The sequence below is a fragment of the Corylus avellana genome, chromosome ca2, assembly GCF_901000735.1.
Source record: "Corylus avellana chromosome ca2, CavTom2PMs-1.0".
NCBI lineage: Eukaryota > Viridiplantae > Streptophyta > Magnoliopsida > Fagales > Betulaceae > Corylus > Corylus avellana.
The window spans coordinates 1,645,616-1,656,599 of NC_081542.1; the positions used below are offsets into that span (position 1 = coordinate 1,645,616).

Genomic DNA, 10,984 nt, shown 5'->3' on the forward strand with positions numbered 1-10,984 from the left:
ATGATTGGTTTATAAACGTGAGAGAAAGTCTCACATCTTGAGTTAGCTTTTGGAGTTTAAAAAGGTTCAAGACCACCCAACACTAATATCAGAGCCCAGATTCAACTAATAAGTCTCGGCCCAACATCCATGGGAGGGAGAAACGGATTGTCTCTGCTTTGCACAGGGCCCGATGTGTGAGGGGAACGGTCTCATGATTTTTCCTTCACACCAGGAAAGTTTTCCAAGTAAAAAATCGTGTGTCTTGTGCTTGTGGTGTTTAGAAATATATTTTCCGCATATATATTGCTTTATTTTATAGTTTCCTGCAGATTCACACAAATAAAAAGTTTTGTGCGTTGTTATTTTCTTCCAACACTGCCTTAAATTAATATTTTTATCTCACAATTATCTGATAATGATAATATACATTACAATGCCAATCAACCTTTTGTATCCTCCATGGATCGTCTTTCCCTTGCTTCTCATTCTCTTATAAGAGAAATCATATTTTTATCTTGTAGCTATCATACAATGCTAATGTAATAGTCTCAACCAGCTTTTAAATTAATTCTTATTTAAAAAAAAAAAAAAAAAAAATCACCCGTTAATTAGAACTAACACATTAGTATTTTAAAATTGATTATAAAATAAAAATAGGGTATATAAGATTTATCTTTCTTAACGTTTAAGCTTAGTCATGATTTAACATTATATAAAAAAGTAGAGTTCTTTAGTTAGAATCATGTCCAGAGTGTAAAGTCACATTTAAGAAGATTTTTCATCAACTTATGGAGAAATCAGAAAGGTTGAAGGTGCAAGACGGCAAAAGTAAAAAAGAAAATATGGTTTATATTATATAGTACAAGAAAGATGTCACATCCATTCATAAAATATGAACAAAGATTATGACAACGTTGGTCCACGGCGACTGAGCGACGGACAAGATCCTCTCCATTACGACACCGGGAAAAGGTTGCAATAATACAGTTATTGTATTTGGTATATAATTAATTAATTAATTTAATCGGCTTTTTCTCTGGTTGTTGAGCAGATGGCAAGAGACTCTAGAGTTCTGCTAAAAAGCTGCTCTATCATTATGAATCCTTTTGAAGAGGTCAAGGAGGCAACATCTTGGGGAGGTTAATTTCATTTTACATAGCAATTATATACAAAGGAACCACAAATTTTATTTTTGTCTTTGAATTAGCTTTGGTTAAAAAAAAAAAAAAAAAACTAAAAATGTGATAAAAATATGGTGTATAAGCTATAATATGGATGACGGACTATTGACAGTACTCATGTGAGTACGGTAAAATAATAGTGAAATAAAAATATAGTCTATACTCTATAGCATTATTCTTATATGGTAAGTACACAGTTTTACTCGAAATTGGGTTAAACGCATGCTAAGAAAATATATCAATTTAAGAGATTAGGTTAGAAAAAAAAAATTATGAAAAGAAAACTTTGTCTACGTGGTAATGCATTACGCTGATGAATCCATTGTAATTAAATCACAACCATTTTGGTTGAAGGCGAAAAAAGCTTTTAATGTTGAGTTTTGAGTCATTCATTTGACCCCGATGATGGCAAGAAAAATCTGGTGAAAAAAAAGTTACATATGACACAATAAAGGGCCGGCTAGACCACTAGGTGAGTGAGACGCTTGCTTAGGGCCTCGGATTAATAAGGTCCAAAACATTTTTGTTTTTTGCATATATATATATATATATATATATAAGGCCCTTTTTTTTTTTAATTAAGCCTACAAATTTTTTTTCATAAAAGCTTAAGGCCTTTAATCAAGATAAGTAAGTAATTTAAAAAATGCCACAATTTAATAAGGCCCCAATATAATAAGTCCATGGTAAAATAAGACCAATTAACCCATAAGAGCAAATATCCTTACACTTAAAAAGAGCCTATTTAGTATTTACTGCATCCGAAATTATTTGATATTAAAAGATCATTTTAACCATATCTAATCACCCACTTTCTTCCAATTTTTTTTTTTTTTTTGTTCTCTCTTTTCTTCTCTTTTCACTCAAAACAGAACGTGATGGACAGAGATGAAGCGTGAGAGAGAGAGAGAGAGAGAGAGAGAGGCTGGGCGAGAGAGAAACAAATGTATTAATGAGGTAAGGATTCATAAAAAAAAAAAAAATTAATTAATTAATTTTTTTTTGTAATGTTTATTTCTGTGCTTGATTTTTCTTGTGGGTTTTGTAAGGGTTTTTGTCAATTTTTTTTGGTGGGTTTTGTTTGAAACAGAGGTGTATCAAAGAGGTAAGGATTCATAAAAGAAAAAAAAAAATTTTGATTTTTTTTTTTGTAATGTTTATTTCTATGCTTGATTTTTCTAGTAGGTTTTGTATTGGTTTTTGACAATTTTTTAGGTGGGGTTTTGTTTGAAACAAAGGTGTATCAAAGTGAACTGTTAATTCTCCAAATAGTTACCCAACAGAAATGGTCGAGAAAAAAAAAAAAAAGCACATTTTTCCACACTTCAAAAAAAAAAAAATCCCCCCAAGTAAAATGTTTCGAGACCAATACAGTGGTGGTTGCTTCCGATTCGACAAAGGTAGAATGCCTGGTCGAAGGGCGAGAATGATAAATAGACGATGCACATGGTCAAAGGAAAATTAAACTTATAATTTGTTAAATCGCCAATTATTTTAAAAGACAAAGCTGATAAAAAAATGATGAATTTAATATTTTGATTAATATTTTAATACTCTTATTTATGTGTGAACTCAAACATTATCTTCATAATTGAAGCTCAACAAGTAGCATATTTGATTATAATGAAAAGTGAATTATTGAAACATGGTTCAACAGTACTATAATTACTTTTAATTTGATATCATATTAAATCACATAAGAAATTATGAATTTAGTAATATAATTTATACAATACACACGGGCAATATATTTTTAAACAAAGTTTGTTGAAGCAATTATATTTAACAAGATGCAAAAGTAGGTTAATTACAATTACATAGACCACTTAGTGTTTTTGGTAACCAATGTAAATACATTTACGGGTGGAAATAACCAAAAATTTTAAATTTATTTATCCACCCACTCTTTTTGCTTGTGCATGAGATTGCAAATAGTGGTAATTGTGATATACCGGCCCATTAGAGCTCAGCTTCTGGCTTCTGCACAGGAAACCCGTTCTCCACCCAGGCGAGATAACCTCCTCCCATGTTGCTCACATCCTTGAAGCCCTGCCATTTCATTTAATACAAGTTAGATTTTTAATTATTTTTATTATCTTTTTTTTTTTTTTTTTTTCCCTCACGCTTTTGTATGATAAATAGAATTTTTCTTAATTAAATGATTAAATTTACTTTTTATTTCAGTTAAATATTTAATGTATTGAATGTCATTTGTTGAGAGAGAATTTGAATTCATGTTATGTGAGGAAAATGTTAAAATATTAATTAAATAATTAAATTCATTATTTTCTACCCCTTTAATTGTTTTTTTTTTGATAACTGATAATTTGAATGAAGGATAAGATTAGTTTAATTTTAATAAACTTACAGCGCTAAGAAGATCAGCAGATGCAGACAGGGATCTGACCCCACTTTGACAACCCTATACAGAAGACATCCAACAGAGAAAAACATAAGATTATGTCCGGTGCCAGCATTATTATATATATAGTCCAAAATATTTTGCCAAAAAATAAGAAATTATTTAAGAAACAAGACAAATTACCACAATAAGATTATCCTCTTTGTTGCAAGCAGACCAAACCTCCCCCAAGAATTGAGGATTTTTCACTCTACCTAAAGGCCAAAATCATAATATCAAAACAAACATAGTGTTAGGCGAGAACTACATTTTTAAAAATCACATTTTCGAATAGTACATATTGAAATGACTATTTTTAAATTTCACGTTTTAAAACTGCAAATCCAATCAGACCCATAATTAGTTAATGGCTTATCACCCACTACATACTCTATTTCACCAATTATAACACCAGTTTGTAAAAGAATTGTATCAAAAGTAACCAAGCATTTTTGCAAACAACAAAGCAAACCCACATATAAAGGAAGCTTATTATTGTTAGAGATTTAAATTACCCTCTGGTGTATTGAACATGTAAGGAATGTTGAGGATCTTGTCTGAACCCACATGCCCTTTCTTGAACTCTTCCACAGTCCTATTTACAAATAACAAAGTTCCAGAACCATTTTAGAAGGTGCAAAAACTAAAGCTCAAACCATTTTCTTTTGAAACCCAGTTTCTTGATTACTTCCACAAAATTCAGTAATTTGAAGAAGAAATGAATCAAATATGAAGCAAAGAGCACCCTTTTACATACCTAACATCTAGATACTTGTAGCCAGACTTGATCAGATCCTTGGCTGCATGAACATCAACGGTGACAACTTCTGCTCTCGAGCTACAATATATAAGAAGAAGAAGAAGAAGAAGAAGAAAGAAACAACGAGGGAACATTGAAGAGGAAAAACCCATATCAAATTTTGCAGTAACAGTTCTGCAGAAACAATATGATGTATCAGCTGAGAAAATGAAACAAACCTTTCTAAAGAGCCCATGAAGAGTTATGGTGTTTATAAAGTATAAAGCTCTTGACTTTTCAGATCTGCTGGCTGTTCTAATCCCTTGTTTGCCTGAAAAAACCAGCTGAGGATAGAAAATGTGGGTAGAGTTCTGCAGCTGTTTCTTAAACACGATTTGTTTTCTGTGGAAGGGTGCTCTAGATAATGAATAATGGTTTCCGTCATATATGGCCCAATGACATCATGCCACGTAACTGTGTGAGAAAGCAAGGCCTTTGATTAGAGGAAATTGGCAGTTGGGACTGGCTCGGAGTTCACCCAATAAAAAAAAAAAAAAGGCCTTGATGCACGCCCGTGTTTTTTAATATTTTTTAATATATATATATATATAATAAAAAAATTAAAAAATATTAAAAAAGTTGTATTATTTAAAATTTTTAATTTTGCTGTAAAAGGGATCAGGAACCTACAAATTTCAGAAAAGTTGGTAGATTTTAAAATCTTCACTTAAAACCTTTTCTTCATAAGATTAAAAACTTTTTCTTCATAAGATTAAAAAACAAAGCTTTTTTCCAGCATAAAATGCAAGAACCTAATAAAAATATATTTCACTTTTTTAATAAGTAGCATTTTTAAGCCGTTCGATGTAAATAATGGCTTAAATTCATATAATTTTATAATTTACGATTTCAAAGAAATTATGGAGGCCCACAGCAATATTGGTATCAATTTATATATATATATATATATATATGTTGGGAAACCTTTCAACGCCAGGGCCCTTCAGACCCACCCCTGCAGAGTAAACTCCGGTCTCGTGCACCACACCCTCGAAAGTTTTTATATAAGGAATTGGTTAAATCACTGATTTTTCACCGGGAGATGTGGCCCCAAAAGATTGTTTGCACCTATGAGGTGTTGAACATTGGACCTTGACGGGAGCAAACCTTAAAACTAAGACCTCTACCACTTGGGCCAACCATTGGGGTTTATTGGTATCAATTATCCTAAAATCACATAAGGATTGATGTTTAATTGTATGTTCTTACATAAATATTTATCACTAGCACTTATATATACATCAGTCATTGACCTCCTATCACTCTTGGACATCATCCCAGATTCCTCTCAAGGTTTCTTGGAAGACCGAGAAGCACTAAAAGAAACTTTAGAATTTGAGGTCCTTGCCAGACTGAGAGCACCCTGAAAAACAAAAAGACCTAAAAAACAGAGAAAAGAGAAGAAAAAAAAAGGCTCAGTAACAATACAGTAACAGTTCAATGCAAAGACTAGCTTGATTCATGATAGAGAAAAGATCTCCAGAAATCAATTTGTCTCAACTTCTGAGTGCAATAGAAGAGTAGCGAATAGCCAAAATCTTGCACCTTCATCATATAGAGTAGAAGCAACCAAAAATTAAATGTCAAATGAAGAGACAAACTACATACCTCATGTCAAAAGCTAGACTAATCATCCTTTCCTTTTGTTGAATCTATATCCAAATTCCTCATTTCACCTGCAAGAAAACGCACAGATTTCACTAAAAAATGAGCTGAATCCCAAATTATTTTATCTTTATAATAATTTAGAGTGCTACTATTATACCTGTAAAGATGATAGCAGCGAAATTTGACTTTTTTTAATTGTACAGATGGCAGGTTGAAACTTATAATTTTAACTCATTAATTTGTTTGGATTATCAATAACACTGGCCAACACCACTGATATAATGAAAAAATGAGGAGTGGAATCATGCATTTACAAGTACTAAACCTCATTGGTGTATATAATCTAACAGGCGATGATTTGTTTCAAAATCCTGTTGATCACAGCCCTCTCATATCTTGTTTAAGCTTTCTATGAAAGGCTTGAATTGATTCGTTTATCAGTATATCTTGTTTAAACCATTTTTCACCAGATTTAACTCTGAAGCTGATGAAAAGTTTTCGATCTTTTCATGCCAAGTTGTGCAAGTCATCTAACAGTTAAGAACTATGCTCGAAACTTTCCCATCCAAGTTCCAGGATGGCATTCAGCATGTGAACTGCCAAAGTAATCTATGGAGCAGGAGAATGAGAAAAGGGAGTATAACCAGCACAACCAGCATGCGGTATAGAGTAACCAGGCCTTTAATTTAGCACCCCATCATTAATGAAGAAATGATGGCCAGACACAGATTGTCCTCACCATAAATTTTAGGACTCTATGAAGAGTTAAATTAGCAACATATTTTGATCCAAGTAGAATGAAAATATGTACCACAATCGACAAGTGACCCTGCCACTTGAAATATTCAACAAAGTGAATAAACATTGCTCCATTCGAAACTAAAAACTAAGCATGGACTTAACTTACCTCAGAGTATTCAATTTTTTGGTTCCCAAATCATGCTTGCACACTGGGCAGAATGTCCCTGACTTGGTCAACCACAAACTCACACAGCTTGAATGGAATTCTGAAAGAAGAGTTCAAGTTATTAACTCACATCTGGAAAGTCTGGAAGTCTAGAAATGTGATGTTACATAAAATGTCCTTATTAATTTTAATGGTACAAATACCATAATGCTAACCATCTCCACTTCCTAGCACTGTAACAAAAGAATGCAGCACCATATGATAAATAATTTCATAAACATAAATAGATCACCAATGACTTTAGCTCAAATGGTACTTCCTCCCTTTGTAGCAAGGTGGAGGGTGAGGTCATGAATTCAAGTCCCACCGGGTGCGTGTTTAACTTACCATCTGAATATTTGTTACTTCAGCATGGACACTGTGACGGTGGTTCAATGACAAGATCAGAGGTTCATTATTATTTTCATTGGAAAGCTTCTTCTAGTTCTTCTTTCCTGGACCAGATGTGGTGGTCTTATATTTGTAAGGACAAACGAGAGCTTTAGCTTACAACATACAAGCTCAATAGATAAAGGTATACACCACTTATGCTATACATTTATATCTACATTTTGGATGGAAACAGTCCAAAGAGCATCATGACATGCCAAGGTAGCCTGTGAATTTGATAGTTTTCCCTGATATGCGAGAGACAGAATTATGCAAAAACATCTACAAGACTGGCACTACAACTTTACTGTAATTGCCTATACTATTAGCCATGTGACCAAAGTCCTACCATGTCGACAGGGAAGAACTTTAAGAATTTCCCCATCTTTGTAATCCTCCAGGCAAATGGCACAAGTTTCTTCACTATGACAGTCCCCGGAACGAGCAGAGCTGAATGTGAAGCAAGGTAGAGCTTCCACCGTCTCAGTATCAACACTTTGAGAGTGATAATATGTTCCTTGTGAATTCGACAAGCGTCTGGGCGTATAGAAGACTAACACCACAATAGCACATATGATAATAAAAGAGATAAAAGATATTGTCAACACCGTCCATGATGAATCAAAATGAGATGGGAAGATGCAGCATTCGCCCCTTTCCCCTCGAGCATACTCCTTCAAAAATTCACCCGCTGCCTTTGAAACAAAGACCGCGTGTACTGTTACGTTTTCAGGGTTTATCATCACTGCAAATAAGGGACAGTCACTTATTATAATGGCTCAAAACACTACAATTTCTGCATTATTACAGTGGAATTTGTTGCATGAAATATATATCGTAAGAGATTACTTCCCTTATATCTTAAACCTCCATTTATTTTGCAGAATACATCATTCTGACATTTACCGATATTTTATTTAAGAGTATTTCCTAATCAAAAAGAGGGACTTTCTGGGTTTACCTCTCAAGGAATATTTTTCACAAAACAATCATAGACTGAAACCCATATACTTATGCATTTCAAAAACCAAATAATCTTTCAATAACAAGAAGTAACATACCATATATATGGTCATCCAATAAATTATAAAGGAAGCAATACACAGGTTCAAAGGGGGCAATGTGACTCACTGAAAACCAAATTTCCCTTGTCCCGGTCATTGTACACGATCGCGGCACCAAAGCCGGCGTTCTGCGCGTTTCGGACCTTATCGTCGAAGGCACATCCACCCCTAATTATCAAAACCATCCTCATTTGCTTAGTTTCATTGGATTGAACACCAATCTGTAGTGGAGAGCAAGCGTCCAGAGGATCTGCTACATGCAAAGCTCCACATACACCAGAGCTACTGATAGGAACAGCTAAGAAAGAATTAAAAAACAAAACAAACTTAATTTTGGATATTTAACGGAACGAAATACTAAAATTCATCAATCCAAATTTAAACAAAGTAATGATAGATATATAATTTTTGAGAGCTCTCGCGACAATTCTTAGCTGGCCTGGCCCAAATTAAAGCGATAAATGGAATTTATTTTGTTTTTTCTTTTTGTTTTTAAACTCAACAACCAAATTTAGCAAGAGTCGTTGATTAATTTTTCTCTTGCGTTTTCTCGGCAGCCAAGCAGCGCGAGAACGAGAAAAAAGAAAAATGGAAGAATTACCAGGTTTGGCGGGAAGGTCGGGGAAGGACGCATGCAAGGGATTGAAGAAAACAGCTGCAGAGGCCAGTGGGATTATGTTCCCAACGAACACCAGAAATCTGAACAAGCCTTTTCTCATCTCTCTCTCCCTGTCTCTCTCTCTCCCCCTCTGTGTTTCTTCGTTTTGCCGAAGTGTCTTTTCCGATAAAGTGAAAATGAGAAGGTATGTTTGTTTCGGATTGGATCCGATTTATTACCTATTTGTCGCATTTTTTGTTATGTCTGCCCATCTGTATGAATTGAGATCTCTAAAATTTTATTTAATTTTGAGATTATTAAATTTATAAATCTCAGCCATTCATTTTATTTAAGCATCTAAAATAAGTTATGCATTTGAAATGAAGATGATTCTTTTCCAATTCATTGAAGGTAACTTCTTCATTAAATGCTGAAACATAACTTATTTTAGACGCTTAGAAAAGATGAATGACTAAAATTTATGAATTTAAAAATCTCAAATTTAAAGAAAATTCTAGAGAATCTCAATCCCGCCTAAGTAAGCGTGTTTTGAATAGATAAGGATCTACAGTTCATATAACATTTATGTGCTTAAATAAATTTTAGACAGTTTGACGGCATATAAATCTCATATTAGCCATTTAAATTGTTAGTTGATGTGAATGCCAATCTATTTTGCATCTTAAACTGTTCGAGACACCTCGCAATTCGGTTATATTGTTTGAATTTGTTCTTTGTCATAGTGTATATATATATATATATTTTTTTTTTTTTAAAAAAAAAATTAGTGTTGATCCAAAAGCTACTACACTCTATCATGTAGGCATAATAAGAAAAAAGTAAGATATTAGTGTAGTATATACTGCTTTGGATAATATGACATTTATATTTACCTACAAATTGAAAGATAATAATATAATCAATAGGAAAATGTGAGAGAGATAGACACAGAGAGAGATGGTTATTGTCTCTACTAAGGTAAGGTTGAATTTTAAAAGTGATTTTACAAAATTTCAATTATAATTTGATTAGTCATTTTAGAGTGACCATTACTTTGGGCGGCCATTTGATATTGGGTCGGGCTAATCATATGCACATTCTCAAAATTTTAGCCAAATGTTGGAAAGGAAAAGGACTATAATATATGTGATGATAAATGTTAAACAAACTCTTATTCTCATACTAAGTATATATATATATATATAGAGCAAAGTAATAGATGACAATTTGACAGTTAAAATCACTTATTAGATTAATAATTATAAAAAAAAATAATAATAATTTAATTATCACACCATCTTGGTCATAGACAATCATGACTTGTATATAAATTTACTAAATAACATTGCTCTTATTTATTTATTTTATATTACAAACAATTGGCTCAACTGTAAAACCCAACATTGTATAAGCAAATTCGTCCTTTTAAAAATAATAATTTCAAAATTTCAAAAACTGCTATTTAAAAATAGAGCATTGCATTTTTCATAAAAAAAAAAAATCTTAACGCCAAACGCCAAACTTGAATTGCTGTTATTCTAACTGAAAATTAGTTATAAGTTAGCGGATGTTTAGCGTCTTTGATGTGTAATATTTTAGTTACGACTTTGATCTTTTAGCTTCGGTTAGGATTTTTCAGAACGTTATGTTCTGTGATTGTAAGAGTTTAAAAAAACGCCAAACGCGCCATAAATATTAAGATTAAAAAATGATTAAATTATTGAGTCTTTTTAATTTTTTTTTTGGGAAACTTCACTAAGGCCCCCTGAACTTCCGGCCGATTTTGCAGACTCCCCTGAACTTCAAAAACTCTTATTTTGGACCCTTAAACTTCCATTTTCTCTCACTTTGGACCCCTCCGTCAGTTTTCAACGTTAGATTTAACGGTTTGACGTTTTTATACCCATTATACCCTTCGTTAAAACTACACAGTTTTAGATCTCTAAAAATTACAACTCACCCAGCCCAAAACGACGTCGTTTTGGGCATTAACTTTTTTTTTTTTTTTTTAAAAA

At 32.8% G+C, this 10,984-nt stretch overlaps 1 protein-coding gene across 1 annotated transcript; it reads right to left on the reverse strand.

Annotated features, from left to right (window-relative positions):
• Window positions 1-2,911: 2,911 nt before the first annotated feature.
• On the reverse strand, window positions 2,912-9,178 carry LOC132173077 (receptor homology region, transmembrane domain- and RING domain-containing protein 1). The gene is made up of 9 exons (XM_059584647.1): window positions 8,973-9,178; window positions 8,439-8,669; window positions 7,657-8,052; window positions 6,879-6,978; window positions 4,322-4,546; window positions 4,080-4,159; window positions 3,709-3,779; window positions 3,532-3,585; window positions 2,912-3,212 (listed from the first exon to the last, which is right to left on the reverse strand). The coding sequence occupies exons 1-9, from the start codon at window positions 9,088-9,090 to the stop codon at window positions 3,123-3,125; spliced, it is 1,365 nt and encodes a 454-aa protein (XP_059440630.1). The 5' UTR covers window positions 9,091-9,178; the 3' UTR covers window positions 2,912-3,122.
• Between the last annotated feature and the right edge of the window lie 1,806 nt (window positions 9,179-10,984).

What these genes read in the sequence shown, in the direction of transcription:
- LOC132173077 (XM_059584647.1), bottom strand. Translation starts at nt 9,090, where the DNA reads ATGAGAAAAGGCTTGTTCAGATTTCTGGTGTTCGTTGGGAACATAATC. An exon ending in CAAGGGAAATTTGGTTTTCA is followed by an intron (nt 8,053 to 8,438) that starts GTGAGTCACATT and finishes CCTTATTTGCAG; the next exon opens with TGATGATAAACCCTGAAAAC. An exon ending in TACAAGTATCTAGATGTTAG is followed by an intron (nt 4,160 to 4,321) that starts GTATGTAAAAGG and finishes ATTTGTAAATAG; the next exon opens with GACTGTGGAAGAGTTCAAGA.